Source organism: Medicago truncatula, chromosome 4, assembly GCF_003473485.1.
Source record: "Medicago truncatula cultivar Jemalong A17 chromosome 4, MtrunA17r5.0-ANR, whole genome shotgun sequence".
Taxonomy (NCBI): domain Eukaryota; kingdom Viridiplantae; phylum Streptophyta; class Magnoliopsida; order Fabales; family Fabaceae; genus Medicago; species Medicago truncatula.
This window is the reverse complement of record NC_053045.1, coordinates 36,141,130-36,167,810: the sequence shown is the minus strand read 5'-3', so window position 1 is coordinate 36,167,810 and position 26,681 is coordinate 36,141,130. Positions and strand designations below refer to the sequence as shown.

General features: G+C 30.4%; 1 protein-coding gene across 4 annotated transcripts; it reads right to left on the bottom strand.

Moving 5' to 3' along the window:
* Nucleotides 1-5,944: 5,944 nt before the first annotated feature.
* LOC25492813 (uncharacterized) lies at nt 5,945-11,662 on the bottom strand. 4 transcript variants are annotated; one of them, XM_024782117.2, is made up of 9 exons: nt 11,326-11,662; nt 10,548-11,142; nt 9,357-9,456; nt 8,587-8,643; nt 8,000-8,117; nt 7,699-7,781; nt 7,123-7,184; nt 6,942-7,047; nt 5,945-6,356 (listed from the first exon to the last, which is right to left on the bottom strand). In XM_024782117.2, the coding sequence occupies exons 2-8, from the start codon at nt 10,883-10,885 to the stop codon at nt 6,942-6,944; spliced, it is 864 nt and encodes a 287-aa protein (XP_024637885.1). In that variant the 5' UTR covers nt 10,886-11,142; nt 11,326-11,662; the 3' UTR covers nt 5,945-6,356. The 4 variants fall into 4 exon arrangements, with proteins under 4 accessions (XP_024637885.1, XP_024637883.1, XP_024637886.1 ...); XM_024782115.2 differs by having other exon boundaries at nt 5,945-6,419; nt 11,326-11,657; XM_024782118.2 differs by having other exon boundaries at nt 6,942-7,038; nt 11,326-11,651.
* Between the last annotated feature and the right edge of the window lie 15,019 nt (nt 11,663-26,681).

Below are 26,681 nucleotides of genomic sequence, written 5' to 3'. Positions count from 1 at the left end.
TAGTAGTTGATCTGTCTTTACAATTTTTAAACTCTTGTCTTCAATGTGTTGCAAAATTTGTTATTATCTTAATGTCATTTTCTTCTAATTTGTCTTCAATTCATATAACCGTGTATCTGCAGAAACGGCTGATAAATGACAATATTTTGGTTACTTGCTCCCCCGGCTGATTAATGATAAATAATTTTCGTTCATTATGTATCCTTTCAATACAAATATTGTATACATAATATATATACATTAGGTACAACTAATCAAAAGTTCAAAATACATCAAAATAATAACAACAAATATCAAAAGTCATAATTGAATTATTTTGATATTTTTCATAAATTTTGGATTATTTGTGTTCAATAAACACGTACGTATGCAAAAGTTACTTGTTATTGGACAAAGTTTCCAATTTATCAGGTAGAATTTGCATGTGGAGACAAGTTATACGTACTCATAAGTCAAAAGTTGAAGCAGGCCAGGCCAGTTGATCAATTTCTATAGTCAAACGATTAATTTATATCAATTAATTATCCTTACTAAAAAAATCATAAACAATATTTGTTATTGGCATCATCTCCTTTAGAAAAATAAATAAATAAAGAGAGTGAAAGTTTAAGAGGCCGTGAGCAATAATCTAAAAATTGTATTACTTTAGCAATATGAGTATTAAGTATTAACAACAATAAAAAATTAGTATTAAGTTTTTTTTTTTTTTGAAGGGAAAAAATGAGTATTAAGTATTAACAACACACTTTTAACATATAATTTTCAACAAATTCTCTCTCAAATATTATAAAATATATGGTGGATAATGTGTAGTTAGTATTTTTCTTTTGCCCAAGTATTATTTTCTTCAGGTTTTGTTTATCAACATTTGAAAAACAATTCAGTTGAGCTGGAGGCCATTACAAGGTTTCCTTTTAATGTCATTGTTATCAGACTGGGATTGTCAGTAGAATATCATGTGCATTCAAAGTCACTGTTGGATCAGTCAATTTGACCAGAACTGATGTAGGGTTGGGTGGGGGTGCAGACTTGATTTTAATCTGAGGGAGTTGTATAAGGGGAAAGGAAAAGGGAAGGGGGGAAGATTCAAAAGTTAAAACTTTATGAAGAGTATTTTGGAGAAAGATGATTGCTCATCTCACCAACAAAACTGCTCTATGACTATGATGACTAAAAATACCTTCAAAGCTGTCGTTCGTTCCTTAACATTTAGCTTATGAGTAAACGACAGTTAATTATCGTTAAGGTATATTTTAGTATTTTTCAGATGTGGGAGAACACTTTTTGAAATGTAATGAACAATTTTCATGGAGAAAATAGGTTGGCAAATGCTAACTTGGTTAGCATGACCCAAAAATGTTTAAGCCTTGGTTGTATTACAAAGAAAGAAAAAAAAGTGCAAATAATAATCCATTTCTTTTGCTTATAGATTTGCAAAATAAATATGTGATTTCTCCTTGTCTTTCAAAACCCATCAATACCACGTAAAAAACAAATTTTGGGGGAACAAGGGTCGAGCCGGAGATTTGTTACACAACATGCAACATACATAACCAACCGCACCAAACATACACATTTACTTCTTTAGGATTTTGATTGTATTTAATTGTTATTACCAGTTTTGAATAGCGATAAGTAATCAATAATTTAATTCATTTTATTATGAGATTTTATTTATAGGAAATATTACATAGACACAAGCCTAAATAAAATTTATATTGACACATCAAGAAGTCCTAGCTCAACTGATAAAATGTCGAAATTGTTAGGCCGGATGCTATGATCGGGGTTCGAACTCCAGTACCTCCACTTATGTGTGTGTGTGAGTTTATAATGACTTTGCCATTTCGTCTATCTACCAAAAAAAAAAAAAAAAATATTGACACACATACATGAAAGATAAAATTTTAAAGAGAAACGATATTAAGTTTTTTTGACTATATTATTTTCTCTTTTTTGTGTGTATCGAATTTTTTTTATTTTGGAGTAGTTTCCAATTAAGAATTTCTCTTTTATATAATAAATTCGACCATTGAATAGGACCTAAGTGGACTAAGGACGAAGTAAGAAGTAAGAACTCAAATTTTGACGATCGAAATTTCCGTTATAAGTTAATGCGACAAACTATCTCTTCACTAAAATTCAAGTTTCATGTTCATTCTAAGTTCAATTAGGTCACATCCAACGGTTGGAGCGATTTTGTTTGTTATCGTGTCGTTTAGGTAAGTTTCAGTCGACAAACAAATGTAATTCTATGTTGACTAGGTTTCTGAAGGGATAGTTTGTTTGATCAACTTATTTCTAAGATTCTGATCGGTGAAATCCGTGTTTTTGGTTCATTTTTAGTTTAACTAGTTCATATGCAACGATGGGAATTCTTTGATATTGTTTGTCGTTTGGGTGAGTTTCTGAAGGGATTGTTTGATAATCTTACTAAGACTAACTTCCGTTCTACAAGAACCTGCTTAGGAACTTAGATTCTTATCTTTGATAATCTTACTAAGTCTCTCTTCCGGTCTATTAGAATCTTCTTAAGAACCAAAATTGTTATTTACGACAATCTTAGTTAGACCAACGTCCGTTCTGTTAGAATCTTCTTAAATTCTTAGATTTTTATATACGATAATCTTACTAATACTAACTTCTGTTATGTGAGAATCTTCTTAAGAATTTAGATTCTTATCTTTGATAATCTTACCAAGACTAACTTCCATTCTATGAAAATCTTAATAATACTTACTTTAGTTATGGGAGAATCTTTGAAAGATAGAATATCCATTATATGAGATTCTTAGTAATACTTACTTCAGTTATACGAGAATATTTGAAAGGTCGGCTATCCATTCTACGAGAATCTTAGCAATACTTACTTCAGTTGTACGAGAATCTCTGAAAGACCGATTATCCATTCTATAAGAATCTTAACAATACTTACTTCAGTTAAATGAGAATCTTAGAAAGACTGACAATCTAACTACGACTAACTTTCTTACCTATGATAATCTTTCTATGACTAACTTCCATTATGTGAGAATCTTCTTAAGACATTAAATTCTTATTTTTTATAATCTTACTAAGACTAACTTCCGTTCTGTGAGAATCTTCTTAAGAAATTAGATTCTTATCTTTGATAATCTTACTAAGACTATCTTCCATTATGTGATAATCTTCTTAACAACTAATATTCTTACCTATGACAATCTTAGTAAGATTAACTTCCGTTCTACGTGAATCTTGTTGAGAACTAAGATGCTTATCTATGACAATCTTAGTAAGAATAACTTCCGTTCTATGCGAATCTTCCTATGAACGAAGACTTTAACATATGACAATCTTAGTAAGACTAACTTCCGTTCTACGCGGAGGTGTCAAATGGGCCGGCCCGGCCCAGCCCGGCTCGGGCCCGAGAGGCCCGACTATAGAAATGGGCCAGCCCGGCCCGGCCCGTTTATGATTGGGCCGTGAATTCTAGAGCCCGGTCTGGCCCGTTTATGTTTTATTTTTAAAATTTATTCACTTTTTTTTATGTATTTTCTTATGTATTAGTTACTCACCATTATTTTTTTGCTAAAATATGATTGGATGGACATAAAAATATAAATAATTTTTACATTAACATTGAATAATAATTAAACTCTAGATTATTCTTTCAATTAAATCAAATTAATAATTTATAAACTTTAAAATTTTAAAACTGTAAGCTAAATTCATCCATATTTATTAAGTTTATTTTTTTAAATATTTTTTTGTTAATAAATTTTAAATTAGTTGATATTTTTTAACAAAAATAAAATGAAATATGGGCCAATGGGCCGGCCCAAAGCCCGGTGGGCCAGCTCGACCCAACTTTTTTATGGCCCAAATGGGCTTGGGCCGAAAAAGCCCGAGTGCATTTTTTGGTTAGTTTTTTAGGCCCGGTCCGGCCCAAAAATATGGGCCAATGGGCCGGCCCATTTTTGACAGCTCTACTTCTACGTGAATCTTCCTAAGAACTAATATTATTACTTATGACAATCTAACCAAGACAAACTTTTGTTCTATGACAATCTAACTAAGACTAAATTTCGTTCTATAACAATCTTCGACTTTCGTTCTATAACAATCTTCAAAAACCTAGTTAACATGGAATTACGTTTGTTTGTCGATTGAAACTTACCCAAACGACAAACGATAATAAACAAAAGTGTTCCAACCATTGGATGTGGCCTAATTGAACTTAGAATTAACCAGGAACTCGAATTTCAGCGATTACAATATTAAATACAAGCAATCTAACAAACTATCCCGTTAGAAATATATTCAACATGGAAGTACACTTATCCGTCAACTAAAACTTAACCAAATGACAAACAGTATCAAACTGAATCATCCTAGCTGTTGGATATGACCTAATTGAACTTAGAATGAACCAGGAACTTGAATATAGATGAAAGGATAGTTTGTCAGAATGACTTATAACAAAGATTTCAATCGACGAAATTCAAGCTTGTACATTGATCTTTGTTCAAATAGGTCTTATTCAACGGTTGAATTAATTATAATATAGAGTAGAAATTCTAGTTGAGTACAACTTCAAATAAAAAAATTTGAACACACACAAAAATGATAAAATTTAAAAGAAAAATAATATAATCACATCAGTTAATATTGTTTCTCTTTTTAAATTTTATCATTATGTATTTGTGTCAATATAATTTTTTTTAAGCTTGTGTCTATGTAAGATTTGTCATATATAGAAACCCATAATAAATGAATTGGATTATTGATTACTTTATCACTATTTAAAACTGGTTACAACAATTAAATATAATTAAAATCACCCTTTTTCAAAATTGTTTCGTGGGTTCGAATCTTTGCTTTCTTTCTAATTGCCAAAATTTGTTTTTATTTTGTTTTATTTTTATTGTCTTCTTCTTCTTTGCCCGTTTGTTTAAAACGGGTTTTTTCTACCCGTAGTCCGATCCGATCAGATCTTGCTCGATACTCAATGAAATTCACCGATTTTACGTAGTTTTGATTGGATTTGAAAAGCAAGGAGAAGCCATATACTTATTTTGCATGTTCACATGCCAATCGCAATTAATTTTTTTAGGGTTCTTGCATAAAGAAACGTGAAAATAAGCTTTATTTTTTACTAAGTTACAACATTTCACACTTGTTTGTACTTGATTGAACCAAGATCTCTTGTCTCAAACATAGAAACACAAGCTCATACACTACCTCAGATCTCCTTAGATTACAATATACGTTTTGGTATCCAGGTCGTAATGAAAGCAAGAAGCGAAGAACATCGAAGATTTTGGTATCCACGTTTGTACACTATGACAGCCAATCGAACATTTTGTTGCTTCAGAAAGCTGAGAACAAGAACAGGAACACGGTGAAACGAAAAGAGGGAAAAAAACAAGAAAGAGCAATCGAACATTCAAAAAACAGGAACAACATGGTCAATCGAACATAGCTTTCTGGAAGATGAGAACATTTTAATGTATTCTTCAGAAAACTAACTATTTCTCTGTCTTTCTCTAGATCTATCTTTCAAAGAAGGAAAACATGAATTTCCTATACTGCAAAAACAGGTCATTGAAGCTTTCAAAAAAATAATTTGAGGACTCCTATGGTAGGGGACCTAATAAGATTACCTACCACAACTTGTATCCTTTGAGTTTGCTATGAGACTAATTCTTGAATCATTAGAGGGGATATCTATTCCATGTTATATTATCCTTCAAAATGAATTACAAATTATTTACATAAGCTTTTTTTGACAATATTTTGATTTAGATAAGCTAAATTCATGAGAAAGACATTATGTACGTAATGATGAGTAAATGAACAAATCTGAATTGAAAGTTGATATTTCATATTTCAACATAACCATAGATTTGTATGTACACATGTCATATAAACCATTAGATATGCTATTTTATCCTACAAAATGAACTACTATTTATTTTAGATAAGCTTAATTTATAACAAAGAAATTATGTACATAATGAGTTCCCTTCACTTCTTACAGCAGACTAGTCTCATACACATCTCCAACTATTCCTATGACATGGTAGCAAAACACCAATCAATATTCTGATATCTATAAATGTGCATTCAGATCAAACCATTGATATATTAATCGCTTTCCTATAAGATTGATTTATTTATACAACAGGAGTTCCAAGTTTTGTTTCAAATGAAAATAATCAACCATGGAACAGTAACTTGTAAGATCAAAAGATGGATTAGAATCTCTGGAAAGTCATGATATATATATTTGTGAGTTACTTCCTGACTCCTCAATTGCATGTAGCACCAAAACAGTTGCAGCCAAGACCTCCAAATGATGAATGATGCCAACCTCTCTACAACGATTGATGTGCATCGATTTGTGAAAGGCAATGTTGATGAAGTCAGCACTTTGCATGCTTGAATTGGCAATACATAAACCAATCAACATTTGTATATGATATTTTATTCAAAGAAAAAATTCTGATACAATGTGTATGGCCAAAATGTATAATGAATATGTAAATCATTTTAAAAAAAGTTGAGAATTATTAAGAGGTCATCGTCGAGAAAGATGCTTTGGTGAGTGATGACAGGCTGACGGCAACTACACTTAATATATAGAAACCATGATTATGCTCATACTATCATTCAGCCAAAAATATGGATGCACTTGAACAATTCCAAATTGAAAAACTTCACTAATTTCAACTTATTAGAAAGGATAAAGAGGTGTGACAGCAAGGATGCCTTCAAACTTCCAAACCAATTAGGTTAATCGATTAAATAGTGTGGTTGGCTGAATCTATTCTATTGTTAATTGGACAATGAATTTCATTAAATAATGCACTTGTACACACAAAACAAAACAGGTAGAAACATGATTGTAGAGATTCAAAATAAGAATGCAAGATAAAAGTTAAGTCTGACCAAGAACTTACCTAAGTTCTATTAGGCAAAATACTTCTTGCAAGATCCTCGTTAATGGCAACAGGCAGTGGCGGCATTTGGCTCATAATGCCAGGCATCTCACTCATGCTGCACAAACTTAACTAGTGATCTTCACAAAGTTCAAAGACATAAAAACCAAATACAGGTAAACTTCATTAAAAATCCACATACTCGTTTAGAATGGAATTGATATTGTGCCTTGTGTGGCAAAAGAGGTCGATGTTGTCCTGCAACTGTTCATCAAAGAATATGATCATTATCAAAGCTTAGAGACTGAAAACTAGTTTGTATATAAATCATATATAAAAGAATAATATGATGACAACATAACTGAAAGAACATAAATAAACTCAGTACAATGAAGGAAATAGAGAACCTAGTTAACTAAAAATAAAAATTTAGAAATTCATCAAAGCATTATTTCTATTAATTAAAAAGTTTAATCAGAGTAATTAGACAGACAATATGATCATTAATTTATATGGAATATCAGACCATGAGTCCAGCAACACAACTAATGTGATAACCAATGTGAATATGATATCTTTCTGCTATGTCTAACAATTTGAACTTTTCCTAAACAGGATAAGAATCAATCATCCACTAGACAATCTATAGAGGTGAAATGCCACATGTATTTATACTTCGGCCACTAAATCAGTTGTTACAAATGGTTAGGATGAAAATCATAAGCTGCACCAGTATTTATAAAACATAACTGAAACATATGATAGTTGAGCTTATCACCTTGTACGTCGATAAATTGGTATTGATTTGATTAAAAGCTTGAGCATTCTGCTCCATGAGTTGCTTCATGGGCCCACAAATTCCTGAACATACACAAGTATTCAACGAAATGCGGAATTGGTTCCACTTACAAAAACGACGCACTTGAAATTTGCTAACACAATCTTAGACTACTAGTCAAGAACACTAGATTTCAGTCTTAACTGACTAGAAAATTTAAAAATCAGAAATAATGTAGTCGCAAACATGATGAGAGCTTGACAGTACAATTAAAAAAACTTAAGAAAATGGATATGCTAACCATCATATAGTGTCCGTTGACTTTGTTCCATAACGCGTGACATGTGAGAATATGACCCCATGCTTGGGGGTAGCGTCGAATGCAAATTTGTCTGTGATGCTAACTCCAACGACTTATCCTGAAGAAGCATGACTTTAGAATACTGGTTCTTCAATCAACATTAGATCCTAAAGACATTAATTGATTCAATATATCAAAACTGGAATCCCATTTATGGGATGCAACATAAGCATATTTTGTTATTAACATAGAATTTGAGTATTATCAATATCCTTGACAAGATAGTCAAGCATATCGAGAAGACTCAATGCAAATGATTTCATACAACAGTATCAATCAGATCAACAACATTGCATATGAATTTGCTTGTTGATCTCTCGCTGTGTTTAAAAAGAGTTTTTCATAGATCTCAACACTAAGAGGTAAAATATATTTAATTTTTTATGGAAATATATTTGAAATTCAGAACCAACTTAAAACACCAGGAGGAGAATCAGTGAGAATCATGATTAACCAGACAACTCTTCGACAAAACACTACATTATAAGAAAAATAGTGTGTACAGAAGCTTCCAAAATTTTACATACTTTTCTGTAATTGATCTTCTTTCCCAAACTGTGTTCATCTGGTTTCCTTCGCTTTCTCTGCAAAAATGGTTTCAACGGTATTTTAAGCTTCCGAAAACAAGTGTAGAAGTGAAAATGCATCATGTTCATGAAGTGCACAATTTTCATTTTTGTGGATAATATGTTATACTGGACCCTGATAAATTTCCAATTTTAAATGGGGGAAAAAAGGCAAGGAAGGTTATCTTGGTTAATTTTATTAAGAGTCTATGCGATTATGAGATGAAACATAACCTTTAAATAGGATTACAAGTTGTGATCTGCAGCAGCGATTGCAGCCACAACCATATTCTAGCCCAATTGAAAGTTCCATCAGCTTTATTTTCTTCATTTTTCTGCAATTGCTGGAACTGTTACCGTGATAACAACCAAAACCTAAAACCTTGCCTTTAACCACCGATATCACCATAACTTATAACATATTAAAGTGACTTCGATACTTTTAGAATTTAATAGTGAATGCTTTAGAAACTATTAAGTGGAAGTTCCACTATGCATATTCAATTTGCGAGTACATAATTGCAAAATATTAAAGTGGCTTTAATGCTTTTAGAATTCAAATTTGTACTGGACTCAAAGTGGAAGTTCCACTATGCATATTCAACTTTCAAGTTGTTATTTGCAGCATATTCAAGTGACTTTAATGGATTCATGCACACAGCACAGGCATCGTTCATGTGCAGCATTAAACTATGGACAATGGGAAAATTGTTGAAAGGAAAAGAGCTTACTGTCAACCACCTACACCTCAAAGCAACATCACGAACAGTTTTATCAGGTAACGCGGCAGCAATTTTGATGTACTTCATGATACTTGGTTCATTGGCATAACTAGTCATAAAACATAACAATCATGAAATTAAAAGGTCTTGAAATATAAACTATAGAATGAGAAAGAAATATCAGTTTTGGCACGTATAAGTATACCATGAAAAACAAATTTAGCACAGTCATTACTTAAACAAAAGTAACTCTAGAAGAAGATAGTAGCATAAAACCAATCAAATTATTGAATACAAGCAAAGAAAACAATACTTGGTAGGTAGTATTTTTAAGTGGGAATTGATTGGAAAACAAGGTGGTCAGTGTAAGAAAACATTGCATGTAGTCCACAGAAAAAAAAAGACAGGTTGGTCTCATGCTTCCTGATCAGACTTGCAGACAGACAACATAATTGATCCACAGATTCAAAGAACCTAAATTATTTTCATGGGAAAGTAAACAGAAAAATTATTTTCATGGGAAAGTAAACAGAAAATAAGTTGCCATGTGGACAAATGTAAACCCTGTAGCACCAACACTTCTGATTGAAGGCGTGTTTGGTGTTGGCACATTCAACCCATGTGGTTACATTCAATTAATTTATTTTCTTAGTTTATGTTTGGTTCCACTTTCAAAGGAGGTAAAATTGATTTCAGAGGTATAAAATTCTTTTGACATGTTTGAATGTTTTCAAGTAAAATTGATTCTAATTTGAATCTAGTATTTGGAGTTTTCGCCACTACAATTGAATTTTAGCCTTAAATTTATTGTTCAACTTACATTTATATTAAAGTATTGAAGCATTAATCACTTTACATTCAACTAATTTTTAGCTAGAATCTATTCTTGCAAAACACACACTTAAATTTCAACTGATTTTTAGCTAGAATCAATTTTATCAAAACACACTTAAATTTCAACTGATTTTTAGCTAGAATCTATTTTATAGAATCTATTCTTGCAAAACACACAATTAAATGTCAACTGATTTTTAGCTAGAATCAGTTTTATAGAATCAATTCATGCAAGACACAAACTTAAATTATTATCAGTGTCGACTTGTCAGCGTTCGTCTCGGCACTTCATAAGCAACACATAGATAACTAATTAGCAATAAATAATAAATAAATAAATAAAATTAATCGAAACAAATGACTTACTTGGCAAGACCCTCTTCCAATCTGTACTGTTCATCAAGAGACCATTCAACAGCCAACCCTGTGTCATGCTTAAGCCCTGGAACTGAATCAACAAGAAGAGAAGAAGAACCAGCTGAATTACCACCACCACCTTGACTTACAACATGGTTGTTGTTCATGAAAGTTGAATTTCCAGAATATACCATCCCAGATGAACTACTTAACCCAAAATAATTACCCATTGGGACCATCTCTGACATGCTATTATTCATAGCACCATGCTGAAATGATATTGCATGTCTACTCATAGATGAATTTATATCTTCATTATGAAACCCTCTGTTTGACTCTGCCTCCATCTTTATCACCTTTTCCTATTTCTATCAACAATTTTCCTATAATCCAAAAACAGCACCAACCACCATTTCCAAACAAAAAATAACAATACCAATCGCAAAAATTCTTCACCAAGATCAAAATCAAAATCAACCCTTTAGACTCTATTCAAGCAACCATAGGTAATTAAGGGAATTTGGTCATGGCCCAGATGAAATTAACAGAACCCCACGATCAAAAACCCTTAAAAATCCAAACTTTAGCTCAGAAATGAAAGAGCCTAGAAGAACCCAGAAAAACAAGAATCAGTGTTGAAGAAAAAAGATGAAAACTTGATGTTTTTAAGGAGTCAATTATGTTATGATGCTACAAAGCAAAGGAAAGTGATATTAAAAGCCTTAATAACAGCAAAATCAAACGTGTCGTAACAGAAAAACAACAGGGAGGAGAGAGAAAGAGAAACCTTTTTATTTGCAACTTTCCGACCAAGTTGTTGAGCTGAGAGTGTTTCTTTTTTCTCTTTCTATCACTATACTATACAATGCTTATTACTGCACTAAAATTTGGCATTTGTTTGCAACTTTCTGTGTTTGTTTTGCTTTGTGACACACAAATACATATGTTATTGTTGTTGTTCTCTTTCTCTCTCTTTCAATCTCTCTCTTGAGAGAGAGAGAGACAAGAGATGGGTTACAACTCTACCAATAAGGAAGCAGAGAAAGGGAAAAAGGAAAATCAAAGTTTTGTTTTTAAAATAAAATTAAGAAATATAAAAAGGTGAGTGTGAGTGAGATAATAATATGGATGGTTGTGGTGTGGATCTTGGAATTCAGCAACAGTGCGAGTCCCAATAAGCATTTGATGCTATTCATTGTGGACTCCACCTATTCTTTATGCTTAAATTTTTTGTGCTAAGTTGGTGTTTGGATGCTTGTTCAATTTGGTAAAATCACTTTCTTTGGGTCAAATAATTTTGGCAAAAGTTACCCATTAAAACTTTGTTAAATTGGTGGTGTCATAAAAGGGAAATGGGGCACCGATTAACGAGACTAAATTATAAATTTTGTATTGAAAATTGTTAAAAAGTGGTATGTTCAACTTTTTAAATGTTAAAAGTTTGTTGTTTTCAAGTAAACATTTTTATTTTTGACTTTCTTAACTAATGCTCGGGGGCACTAGTTAACAGAGCTCTAATAATTTTTAGAGCATCAGTGTATTCATGCTACTTTTTATTAAAGGTCTTACTAACCAGTGTCTTCGAGGTAATGGTTAAGAAATTTACAAATAGAAATTTTATCTTAGAAATATAAGATATTATTTTGATAAAATAATGATTACACATCTTTTTCATTAAAACTTCATTGTTTTAGATGCTTAACTATGACCCTTGTGGCACTGGTTAACATTCTCCTTTTTTAACTAGTGTATCGAAAGCTATCCTAAAAAGATCGTAGATGACACAATTTATATGTAGAAATTACTACTTTTTTACATAAAAGTTGCTATTACTTTTAATTACTTAAGCAATATCTTAAAAGCATTATTACCATTTCTTTTAATATTATTGCATTCTCAAAACTGGAATGCAATAATTTATCTAAGCTTTGTTAATACTCCATATTTTTATATAAATTTGCATCTTTTGATTCCATAATCAAAATCTTAAAGATTTTCTTTTGGGTAAGAACATCTTAAAGATAATTTGTAAGCTTCTCCATTAACTTTTGTTATAATCTATTTTTTAATGCAAAAGTAAGAACATATTATATATTATATTTTATTATTTAAAAGCACGGGTAACAATAACAAGTACTATATCCTATGCCAATATGACCTGTGGGGGACTGTCAAAGAGGTAATGATCATTATCAACAGATTCCTCCACCCACTTCTCATGTTGGGCTATAACATTGCTGCTCTAGGAATCAAGTTGAAAATCATAACAAAGAATTTCCAAAACAAAAAAGAAGAATACTTTATTGAATGAATACTAACAACACGTTTGATTCTTCTTGAATATATTCTTTTTTGGTTTAATTGGGTTTTGGTTTTCTGGATATGACAATTATGCAATTTTGACAATGTTCTAATTGTTGGAATTATATAGACCACGTAGTATAACAAGATCAAACAGATACTACTAGATTGTGGCTTGTTCTATATTACTCGCAATATAAATCTATTTTTAAATTACTAGATGCATGTCATACGTTAGTTAATATTACTAATTTGTATTGAAATATAAAAAGTCAAATTTAATACATATATATAAATAATAATTTAATATTAATATTCACACATAAAATAGACATGTTAATTGTACTAATAACTTTTCATAAAAAATATGAAAAAGATAAAAGAGAGGTTACATATAAAAATGGAGGAAGTATCATATACTTGTGAGAATTAAAGATTTGAGCTTGATACCTGAATGGCTATGACTGATGCCCCCACAAAATAATTATAGTTTTTTTTTTTCTTTTAGGTTTTGTTTGCGAGTTTGGAGAGGAAGGGAGGGGAAGGCTTGGGAAAAAAGGAATAAGTAAGTGGAAGAAATAGAGGAAAATGGGAGAGGAGGGCTTTGGGAGGTTAACTTTTCTTCATAATACAAAATCCTCCTCATTTGGAGGAACTAAAAAATTGTATAGGAGGAGGGTTTTGAGGGATTTTGGAGGGTTAATAAGAATTCTTTAAATTTAATTTATGTTGTTATAATATTTTTAAAATTAAAAATAAAGTAATCATATGCATTAATTTATCATTCTCTAAAAAACTACTCTTTTAAATTTTTTAAAAGATTTCTTTATTTTTTTCTCATATTTTACACCCCTCAAAATCTTTCCTTTCCTTCCCCTCCAAACTCTAAGCAAAGCCTTAAAAGAAAAATAATTATGGTGTTAGAGAACAATAAAGATTAGATGAGAGAATACTGCTCTCTATTAGATTGATTTTCATATTTTGTTCGCTTGTTAGAAAGAAGAAGAAGAAAATATGACAATGATCTTTGATGTGGTATTAATTGAACAAGACAACTCATCATAGTTTATCAAGAACAAACTCCAGTAAAAAAATCGTCAATTGATTATATTTTATTTTTTTTACCAGTAAAAATCAAACCCCTGAGTATCACATTCTCCCACTTAAATAGAAGTGGTCAATTATTGAAAGCATACGAATTTTAGGATTAGAATGTCAACTGTGGTTAAAGTACATACCAACCAAAGTCAAATAAAAATAAACTCTTTTTTTTTTTTTTTTAAGGAAATAAAAATAAACTCTTAATGTTGTAGAAAATATTATTGATGTGGACATGTATAATTCATGCTCAGATGATTATATTTCATACATCAATAGTAAGATGAGTAGGAAAAGTCTAACACAATTCCAACAATGACTCAAGCATATAAAAAGTATTAAATATAGGAGATGTGATAATAAAGTGATGTTATATATATCTCATAATATATTCACACTAATCTTAAACATCAAATGACAATTGACTTCCTCTCAAAAGAATCTTAAACATCAAAAGACATAATTAAATCAATATAAGTTATATCACTATAATCTCTCAACATGTTTTCAAACCTATAAAGACAATAAAATAGTCCACATAGGTACAAGTAATTACATTTGAGCTAAATACAAAATATTATACAACTTTTCACATTTAATTAATCATATTTTATTAAATAGTTGACTATGTAATTTCATAAGTAATTGGAAAATATTTGAAGCAAAAGTTATAGGTTTGATGGGGTTAACTTTGGATTATTGAAGGAGTTTTAAGGTGACTTAAAAAAATTAGTTAATGTGATTTATGGCTAAATTTAACGCTAATGGCAAACTTTGAAAGGGTCTAATTGCACATTTTTTGCTTTAACTCTCAAAATTTTCACTCCACAATATTTTTTGATTTGAGGTCTATCTCTTTGGTGGATTGTTTGTATAAAATTGTGGTGAAGGTGCTTGCTAATAGATTGGAGGAGGTGATGGGTAAATTTTAGATGATATTTTTATTGCAAATGAAGCAGTAGATGAGACAAAAAAAAATAATAAAGAAAACTCTAATTTATTTTAAGAATAATGCTACTTACAGCGACATACGTTGTCGCGAATACATTGTGAACAAACGTGATTGGCCACTATCCTATTGCTTTCCGCAAATTATGGATGTTAATGACGTCATCAATTATGTAAACACACGTCGGGATGATTTCGCGATACACATGTTCGCTGCAAATATCATCGCTGTTATTTTAAATTAGATTTCAACAATACTGACGATTTTGTTGACTAGAATTACTTGAGTGTGGTGATGATCAAAATGAGGCTTCCAACAAAAATGGAGAAAGTAGATTTTGAAATGCATCATTTCAACTTTGGCTTCCATTCTTGTTAAAGGGATCTCAATTGATGTAGTAAAATTATAGATGGGTTGAGACGAGGAGACTCACTATCTCTTTTTTTTCTTTCTCATAGGTGCATAAGGTTTAAATTCCATGTGATGTGCATCTGTTAATGTTGGCATGTTGAGAGGTTATCAAATTAGAGATGATAGATTGATTCTAGGAGTGAAAAGTTGGGATAACGTTGGAGCTATTAAGGCCAACTTGCTTCTTTTTTGAGCTTATTTTAGACCTCAAGGTTAATTTTCTCAAAAGTTTATTTGTTGGGATTAATATCTCTCAGTCTTGGTTGGATGGAGCATCTTTTGTGCTTGATTGTAAAGTTGGTCAGACTCTCCTCACTTATGTTGGTCTCCCAATAAGTGGTAATCCTCGTAGGTTATCTTTTTGGTGCCCTCTAATTGAAAGGATTCAAAATCGGCTATTTGGATCTTTAGATGGAAATGTAATAACTTGTATATGGAAGGTCGCCTTATGTAGCTTAAATCATCCATGTTGTCCATTCCAAATTACTTTCTTTCTTTTTGTAAAATAATGTTCGTTGGTGGTCGTGAAGACTTGAAATCAACGATGCTTGCTCAGTTAAAAAGATATACTATATCCTAAATTGGGATGGTTGAAGATTTGATTTATTTGAACTTAGTGTAGAAGCACATATACATCTTTTTTCTCATTTTTTATTATAAATGAAAAAAAATGCAGAAATATGATGAAGATGTTCATCATCTTCATCTTCTTCCTTTGAATCTTCATCATTTTCTTTAAATAAAAAAAATTATACTAAAATATATCTCCAAATATCGTGAATTAATGTTATATTCACCTCAAATCTTCTTTTAAACACAAAAATCAAAACCTTAATTTCACAAATGTTGCAAGGCGGATGGTGAAGGCTTAGTCACTGGCGGAAGGGTTAGGCTTTACGAAAGTTAAGATTGTTCTGGAAACAACAAAATTGATTTGCAAAGTTGCTCTCAATTTTGGGGTTATTTTTATGCCGGGTTTGAATATTGAGTTAGAAAATAATAATAATAATATACGGCGTGACAATCTTTTTTTCTTTTTTTTTTGCGATGAAACTAAATCTCTTTCTCTACAGGGTTTTGATTTTTGTGTTTAAAATAAGATTTGAGGTGAATATAACATTAATTCATAATATTTGGAGATATATTTGTGTAGAAATGTTTTTGATTCAATGAAGATGATGAAGATTCAAAGGAAGAAGATGAAGATGATGGACATCTTCATCATATTTCTGGATTTTTTTCATTTTTAATAAAAATATATTTATAAAAAATGAGAAAAAGGATGTATATGTGCTTTTATAAGAGATAAAAGACCTAAACGGAAAAATAAATAAAGATAAAGGACCATAGTGTTACAAATAAATAAGATAAAAGACCTCTAATGTAATCATGTCTATAATTAAATAAAAATTAAAAATATTAAAAGTTACCTTATGATTATAATTGATTTTTTTTTTAGAAATATTGACTCATTTATGACGTTTAATATTGTCAATGTATATTGCATTTTGATTGGTTGATATCATGAGAGGGTAAATACCCTCTAAATAAGATAGTGTAATTTAAAAAAAAAAACCTTTGTAGGTAGGTAAAAAAGGAAGAAAGTTTTCAACATATTTTCATTGATTGTGTTTTATTGGGAAATGTGTGGGGTGGTATTTTACGGTGGTTAGTAGCTTCGATTGTGGTAGAGATAATTATTCATGCTTGTCTAATGGAGTCCAATAAAGTTTGACAATTTTCTTCTCACGGTTTTCATTAGAGTTAGTAGCTATTAGTTGACAACCTTCACATAGGCTATTATCAACATCATTAAACACACCTTGCAATTCTTCATGCAGGTATTCCATGTAACAATGAGGTAGCATCCTAAACTAAATTCACCTATTTGCAAACTTGTTGCATCATTAACAAATACCATTCGTATTATTGGAGTATTGTTTCCTACTAACCTGATTTGTTGAGTTATAAGTTTTGAACTCAAGAAGTTCATTAGTCAACTTAGAGTTAAATAAAATCATTATGACACTTGCGCCTTCAATGGTACATGTTAAAGAACTCATCATAGAAATATATATATATCAAATGTCATGCATTTGATTTCTTAAAAGTTAAAATATTATACTTACCTACTTTTCAATATAAAGTTGCTCTTTTTGGGTTCCTAAACATGTGCCTTTAAAATATTATGTTTTTCAATATAAAGTTAAACTATAGAATTATCACATATTAACTTCTTAAAAACATATTTACGTTTAATATTTTTATGCATATAACACTTGTTGTAACTACTCATTTTTCACTACCCATTGTGTGTCTAATGTTATTTGCTTAGTAAAACAACTTTTATTAACAATAGACTTCCAACACATAATTAATTGAGACAAAAATCAATGAATTAGAATAAGAGTTAGAATAAATGTGTGCAACTAATGTGGAAACTGAAAATTTAGGGCATAGATACAAATATTGAAAGTAATTTATACATTTTAAACTTTAACCCTAAAAAAGATAATTGAGGCTTAATTATAAACACATGGAGCTTGTAACAAAAAAAAAAACACATGGAGCTTGATACATTAAACAACCTCTCGATGAAATATGATTCAATCTGCATAAAAATAAACAATAACCCATAACAATGTGACTCTTACGAAGTTATTGCCTCTAGTTAAAACTATAAGAGAATAATGAATTAATACCTCATTTTGCTTGATTATGTATTGTATCATTGTGCACATTTATTCAATACGCAACTTTATTCGAATTTATTCAATACACAACTTTTATTTAAATTTATTCAATACAAAAATGTACTAAAATGTGCGGCATATCAGAAAACATAAGAAACATCCAACAAACCATGACATTACATTTAATCATCTTCTCCGTCACTTAACTCAATTGAATTGTCCTCAACAATATTCCACTACTACCCTAAAAAATAGTTAGATTAGACCATTGAAATATTTCAAAGTTAATAATAAAAACAATCAGCAGCCGTAACACAAATTTATACAACTAACATTTCAAACCATTGAAATATTTCAAAGTTAATAATAAAAACTATATTTACCAATAAAAAACTAACATTTTTTGTCATTCACTGGATGTACAACTAATTTATAAAAAAAAAATACAAATTTTTAGTTTTTACGATAATATAATATATTTTTGTCGTAAATATTAATATATCGCATGTCGACATAATCTAGCTGTTATATTAAATATAATATGTTTAACAATTAGAATATTTTATACTACAAATATACTTTATAATTTCAAACCTAAATACTATAATACTTATATACAATACATAAATGTTTCAACAACAAAACAAAATTTCTTAAAAAAAAAAAAAACTAAACAAAACTACGATGATAACTTTTTTTTTTTATGATGAATTCAATTCATAATTATACTTATAAATTTAGTATAGCATTAATATTATTTTAAGTCATTTGATGAAGGAAAAAAAAAACAGTTAATTCCCACACTGATGGGAAAAGTTTTTTTTTTTTTTTTTTTGTGTTGATGGGATAAGAAGTTCTCATAAACTAAAGATTTTGATCACGGCGGTTAATTAAAACAACAAAAGATAAATCTCAAAGATATATATATATATATATATATATATTTTTATTACATCTCAACGGATCTTTTTTTATTAGACCTCAATGGATCTTTTAATCACAAAATCTTTCCACGTAATTGTACTTGACGAGCAAGAAAATAAAGACCCAAAGATTAAATCTCAACAAGATCTTTTTATTATATATACTAGTGTGTTAAATTTGTTATATATATATATATATATATATATATATATATATATATATATATATATATATATATATATATGTATGTATGTATGTATGTATCTCCTCATGAGTCTTAAACATCCTCTTACAAGACTCTGATCTTGTTTTGTTGAATTTTTTTTATCTTGTTCACTTTTTTTTTCAGTAGTAAGTTTTTCTTTTTACGTCTGAATTTTAAATTATTAGAGTCTATTTCCGTCGTTGAATATGAAAATTTTAGCATGGAATATAAGAGGAATTTGTGGTGAAGGCAAATATAAAAAATGTTCTCAAAGATACTAAACCGGTTATCGTTGATTTAGTCGAAACAAAATGTAGTAAAGACAAGTTTGTTGAAACAAAACTTTATGAATGGTTGAAAAATTCCACCACCATGGAACGGGAACATTTTCCAGCGACAATATCAAGAGTTAAGGGCCAAGGAAGAAGTGGATGTTTGATATTAGCTTGGGACACTCGTTATTTCATGAAATCAAAGTGCTTTACGGATGATAGGAGATTTATCTTGGTTGATGGAGAGTTGACTTTCGAAAAAAGTATAACACCTATTCCTCTATCTTTTTTGTTGATTTATGGATCATCGATTGTCGAGGAAAGGAATTCTTTATACACAAATATTAAGCAACTTAAGAAGTCAACCTCATCTCCTTTGATAATGTTCGGCGATTTTAATGAAATTTTAAAACCTGAACAAAGAAAGAATAATAAAGAAGGGATTACATCTGCGATGAAGAATTTCATTGAATGGATAACTATGGTGAAACTTACATAAATTTGTTTGCTGGAAGACAATTCACTTGGTATGGATTTGAATCATCAATTTGGTTAGATCAAGTGTTTGTAGAAGATGGTTGGCTTAGACATTTCAAGGATTTAAAGATACATGTAATAGGGACATCACTCTCTGATCATTGCCCTATTTTGAATGGGTGTGATTCAAAGAATTGGAACCCTAAGATGGATGATGATTCTTTTTCAAGCACTGATTTCAAAAAGAAGTGCATAATAACTAAAGACTGTGAGCAAAAGTCAAAGGTGCATGAAACGTTGATGAAATTGAAAAGATATACAAGAGAATTGAACTCGTATATTTTGGGAAACATTAGGAATCATCAAACGATATTGAAAGAGTTAATAAAGAAAGAGAATAAAACAACTCTTCATAAATGTATGGCTTCTACTGAGATGAGGATATACACGAGAAGATAAGAGTGGTTGTCGACAAGATAGGAGACATGATGGATGAATTTAAGAAGTTTGAAGAAGCTAGGAAAAGAAAGTTGAATACACCATGTAAGGACATCCTTGTTAGAAATTCGAATGTTAGAAATGTAATAACTTGTATATGGAAGGTCGTCTTATGTAGCTTAAATCCTCCATGTCGTCCATTCCGAATTACTTTCTTTCCTTGTGCAAAATAATGTTGATTGGTGGTCATGAAGACTTGAAATCAACGATGCTTACTAAGTTAAAAGGATATACCAGCTTATGTTCCAGATCGGGATAGTGATGGTTAGTAGCTTTGATTGTGCTAGAGATAATTATTCATGCTTGTCTAATGGAATCCAATAAATTTTTGACAATTTTCATCTTACGGTTTTTATTAGAGTTAGTAGCTATTAGTTGACAAGCTTCACATATGTTATTATTATTAACATCATTAAACACACTTTACAATTCTTCATGCAGGTTTTCCATGTAACAATGAGGTAGCATCCTAAGCTAAATTCACTTATTTGCAACTTGTTGCATCATTAACAAATACCATTCGTATTATTGGACCTCTCATTATTTTCGAGTATTGTTTCCTACTAACTTGATTTGTTGACTTATAAGATTTGAATTCAAGAAGCTCATTAGTCAACTTAAAGTTAAATAAAATCACTATACACTTTCCATAAGTGTCTATGCATTCTTCAATGACTGAATTTTTCACAGTTCCATTAGTAATCGCATATGTCAAACTAGTCTGGTGGCTCACTACAACAGAAGAAGGAAGTTTTTTTTTAAGTATACTATAAATTTCCTCTTTTTTATTTGGACATTTAATTTCTGAAGAAAACAATTCTTCATCTTGCATGACAAAAATATTACTTTCATCATGTATTCTCGAGGGCAAATATAAATTTTTTATTAGATCATTATACACTTGTCAAATAAATATAAATATGATTACACTATTTCAAACGAACAATCAATTATCATGACATCTCGTCAATGACATAACTCTCTTATCTGCAATAGAATGGGTTCCACTTGTGTAACATTGGGGGTTTTAATGTTATATAACATTGGCGAATCAGGGTGTGCCACGTCGCACACCCTTTTTTTTAAAAAAAAAAAGACAAAAGAAAAAGAAACAACACCTGAGAGAAATCTCAAAAAGCTCCAACCCTTTTCTTCTTCTTCCTCTTCAAAACAAAATCCAGCCACCATCATCATAAGATTTCTGTCCCTCTCCGCTGCCGCTTTCGCTGTCGTCGACCTGACACACCCTTTTCTTCTTCTTCCTTCCGCTTCAAAACGTAATCACAAAGGCAAGCACAATTTTGCTTAGAACACTTCCACTTGACTTTGACAGCACAAAGGCATATTTGAAGCTAATAGAAGGCATAGTTGTAGAACATAATGAATTGAGATTCTTTTGATATAAGTTTGTAACTTTTTTAGGACATAATGAATTGAGAGTCTTTGTTTCATTATGATTAATCTTGTCCATTTAATCGAACCATTATCAGCATACAAAATGAAAGTTGAAACACGATACTGTAATTGCAGAAACAGCGGCGGAGGCCGGTGGTGGACGAAAATCTTATGATGATGGTGGCTGGGTTATATTTTGAAGAAGAAGAGGAAGAAGAAAAAAAGGGTTGGAACTTTTGAGATTTCTCTCTCTCACGTGTTGTTTCTTTTTCTTTTGTCTTTTTTTTTTAAAAAAAAAAGGTGTGCCACGTGGCACACCCTGATTCGCCAATGTTATATAACATTAAAACCCCCAATGTTACATAAGTGGAACCCACACCGCAATAGAATAGAATAAATCACCTTAAACACATAAAAAAAAAAGTAAACAAACATAAAGAAAAATATTTTGTTCAAACGAATGTATATAAGACACGACACTTTATATTCATCATTATCAATGAGAAAAATTCATTCATAATTTAGATTTGAAAAAGGTAGAAGTTTTTTTTTTTTCAATAAATGGTGGAGGTTTTTTTTTCAGGGAAGATATAGAGGTAATCAAAATGTGTGCAACAAACATGGAAAGTGAAAATTTAGGGCATAGATACACGTAATACAGTTGATACAGATATTAAAGGTAATTGAGGCTTAATTATATACACATGAAGGTTGATACATTAAACAACCTCTTAATGAAATACTTCCTTCGTCCCTTAATAAATGACCTAGTTGACAATATGCATTATTGACTTGATATACTTTGACCATATTTTTCTACTAATTCACAAAGATAAATAATATCATGTAAGATGTTGTTGGATTCGTCTCGATGAGTATTTTTAAAATATTAAATTTTTATAATTTTTTTTAGTAGAGAATTGAAGATATCAAAGATAAAACATATGCATTGGTATGTGTGTCAGAGTCAACTAGATCATTTATTTAGGGACGGAGGGAGTATGATTTAACCTCGAAAATAAACAATAACCCTAAACAATATAAAGTAGATTCCTTTGTACCCATATGTTTTATTCTTTGTTTATTTCATGGTTGAGCATAGGTGGTTGAATTAAAACTATCATTTCTGTGCGTTTTTGTAGTTGAAAATAGGGAGATAGGACTAAAACTGCAAAAAAAATATAGTTTAAGGACAATTTTGTTCGATTTAAAAAAGATAGGACCATTTTCGTGAGTTGGTCAAAATAGTAGGACCAAAAATTTAATTAAACCTATTAAATAATATATGTGGTCTATATATTTATAATAATAATCGGAGGGAGTACTTTATTTAAGACTTTCGCTCTTCATGCCCATCATCTTTTCCATATGAATGCACCACTCCTTTATAATACTAATAATTGGTTTGATTTTAAATTCAAGTCGTATAATGCGATTGTCAGGACACAAATTGAATGGGGCATACTATGTTTGTTGTTGGAAATGCCAACCCCAAATAGGATAGAAAAATGAGGTTGAATAGGGGATTCGATTATTTATGACGTAGTATAGCTCTACCATAAATTGTGTAGTGAACGATCTTATTGTCCTAAGATAAAACAACTCTTCAAAATTGAGTATGAAAACTCTTTTCACAAAGAAAAATATTTTAGGAAGATCCATGCACCTCTTTGAGATCTTGGGAGAGAAAAGAAATAGAGAGATCGATGATATACTTTAGTAGGAATAGAAAAATAAAGAGCTAATGATGTGTTCAATGAATATTAAAAAATAGGAAATGTTAATCAATGTCCCTGAGACACTAGTTAAGGATTTTAAATGGTATCGGAAATTGAAATATTTGATTTTTTTTATAAAATAATTTCTTCTTTTAGAATCTTTAAAGAGTATCTCAGGGGCACTCGTTAACAAGACCCTTTATGAGTGTACAAATATCATTTGTTTTTCACAAAATAGTACTCAACCGGTGGTCTCGCTTTCTCATTCTCATTGGTGGGTTTATGAAGATCATGCATGTAGTTAAGTATTCCAGTGATATTGAGTATAAAACATTTTAAAAAATAGTTTAAATATATCAATTTTTTGTTTTAATATCTCTAAAATTTTCCTTTTAACTTTTAATCCTATATAAAATAAACCATTTTCTTAGAATCTTTAACCAATAGATTGGGTTGCAATTAATCAATCCATTGGGTGGAGGAGGATATCAATCACTAAACCAAAACGATAACAAAGTCTCTTTCTCTAACGAGGAGGGACAAAAAAAAAAAAAAGAATTTAAAACTTTCTGATCAAAAGAGATATAAAAGTAACTTTTGGACATACCACCAGATAAAGAAGTAGAAAATATGATCAGGTTATTAATTTTTTTTTTTTTTACTAGATCAGTTTATTAACTTGAGTAGCTGTGATTTTTTGTACTTAAATTTGATCGTAATTCTGTCATGCCAAATGGTCCATATGATATTGGTAATGGCCACCAAGATTAAGTCTTTAAAATAGGGGCTTCAACCTTGATCAAAAACCTTAAAAAATATTGCCTGTCTAAGAATAATCAAAATTGAAGATCAGAATATTACAAAGTTGACACCAAAGATCCTCTGTCAGCCCACATTGAAAGAAAAACTAAGGCATGGTTTCATGATCATTTTCACAGACACTGCACATTGACACAACCTCTGTTTCAAAGTTTGTTCATCGGTAGGCATCCATCTTAGCAATCTCCAAATCAAAAAGGATTTGGATGGAGGAATAGTAGCATACCAAACCATCATGTCGTATATTTCAATCACACACACTTAATCCAATATCAGAATCACACTTATCCAAAAGCTACATTATGTAACTTATGTAAAATCATGATGGGTCACTGTTATTCTGGCATAATAGTCGTGATATCAAACATAGGTTAAAAGTTAAACCTTTATAGAAAATAGAGTTAATTATGTTTAACGTCTCTACAAATAAACGAGCTTTTAATATTGGTCCCTATTAAAATTTTATTAAATTTTTTATCCCCAATGTTTTTTTCCGTTTGTAAGTTTGATCTTTACTGTCAAACTGTGCTGACTAGGCTAACAGAATGCTGACCCTGACATGCCAAATGGACATTTCAAGTGACATGGCTAACATGTGATAAATGACATCATATGTTTTTGGTCCCTATAAAATTGGGACTTTTAAGTTTAGTCCTAACTTAATTTTAATAGTGCTTTTAGTCCATATAAAAAAAATTATGCACTCAATTTTAGTCCCTATTTAATCTAAATTTGTTTAATTATGCTTAAACTTTTAAAATTTTGAACAATTTTTTGCACAGTGTTAAGAACATTACGAAAAGTTCATCTCCAAAAAATTATCTCAATTTTATTTCTGCTTCCAGATTTTTGTTACTTTTATTTTCAACTTTTGTCTTTTAAAAAAATTCATATTAAATTTATTTCATGCTAAATAATTCTAAATTTTAGTAAACGAACCTTTTGTAATGTTCTAAACTTGTATAAAAAAAATCATTGAAAAATTTAAGAGTTTTTAGAAGAGCGTCGCCGGCGTGAACGAGATGGTGAAAAATCTAAACTCTCTCCTCCTACTCTTTTCACCACCTCGTTCACGCCGGCGACACTCTTCTAACCTTTGCTTGTAAATTCATCTAAGACATCAATTTCAACAACTTAATCACAGGTCAACTTCAACAACAAAAACTCAACAATCTTCACCATTGAAATATCCAGCAACAACCTTTTCGAGAGAGAAGCGGAACCAGTCGATTTTCAAGGTTCGGATCGCGAAACAAAGAGTGGGTGCGAAGAAGATTGAAGAGAGCGAAGTAGGAACAAAGAGAAACAGTAACACAAATCTGATTTTTTTTTCCGGCAAATTCAGGGAATGACCGAAAATATTTGTAGGTGAAATATTTTATTGATCTGGAAGAATAAAAAGGAATGAAGGAGAGTGATGGGCTTTGACAAAAATTATGGGAAAATTTTGTGCAAAAAATTGTTCAAAATCTTAAAAGTTTAAGCATAATTAAACAAATTTAGATTTAGTAGGGATTGAAATTGAGTGCATAATTTTTTTATATGGACTAAAAACACTATTAAAATTAAGCAAGGACTAAACTTAAAAGGTCCCAATTTTTGGACCAAAAACATATGATGTCATTTACCACATGACAGTCATGTCACTTGAAATGTCCATGTGGTATATCTGGGTCAACATTCTGTTAGCCTAGTCAGCACAATTTGACGGCAAGGACCAAACTTACAAACGGAAAAAAACGTTGGGGATGAAAAATTTAATAAAATTTTAATAGGGATCAATGTTGGAAGCTCGCTTATTTGTAGAGACCTTAAACATAATTAACCCTAAAAAATATCACTTTTGAAAGCAAAATTCACCCTTTTTTCTGACGCCAAAAGTCATTATTTTTGGGGGAAAAAATTATGAGTTACAAATGTGAAAATTGAGGGACAGTTCAATTTATAAAAGGGGACAATTTTTCATAATTTAATAAAATAAGGAGACCAAGTTAATTAAAAAAGTTAATTAAAAATATTTTTTTTATGTCATTTCATATTTATCAACTAATTCAACAGTTAATTTTACGAACACTGCATATTCAATCTACAAATTTATCCGCTTTTAGCTAGTTTATCAACTCTTCACTATAAGTTCATTCGATATTAGATAGTTTATCGGTTGTCACTTGTCGGCAATTTATTTATTTTACCAAATAAAGCCTGATAATAATTAAGAGTATAATTAAAAAAAAAGGTGCTAATATTTTTATTTTTAAATTATTGATAACCATCAGGCCATAGCACAATAAATTTAAGGTTACACAAAAGAGGCAGGGATTGCATTGTAGCAATAGTCAATTATTAGCCAGAGTAAAGAAAAATAGAGGAAACATAAGACCAG

Coding starts and splice junctions, on each gene's coding strand:
- LOC25492813 (XM_024782117.2), bottom strand. CDS start 10,885: ATGGAGGCAGAGTCAAACAGAGGGTTTCATAATGAAGATATAAATTCA. Junction 8,644..9,356: donor TGAGGTGTAGGTGGTTGACA/GTAAGCTCTTTT, acceptor CCATTTTTGCAG/AGAAAGCGAAGGAAACCAGA. Junction 7,782..7,999: donor TCAACGGACACTATATGATG/GTTAGCATATCC, acceptor GTGTATGTTCAG/GAATTTGTGGGCCCATGAAG.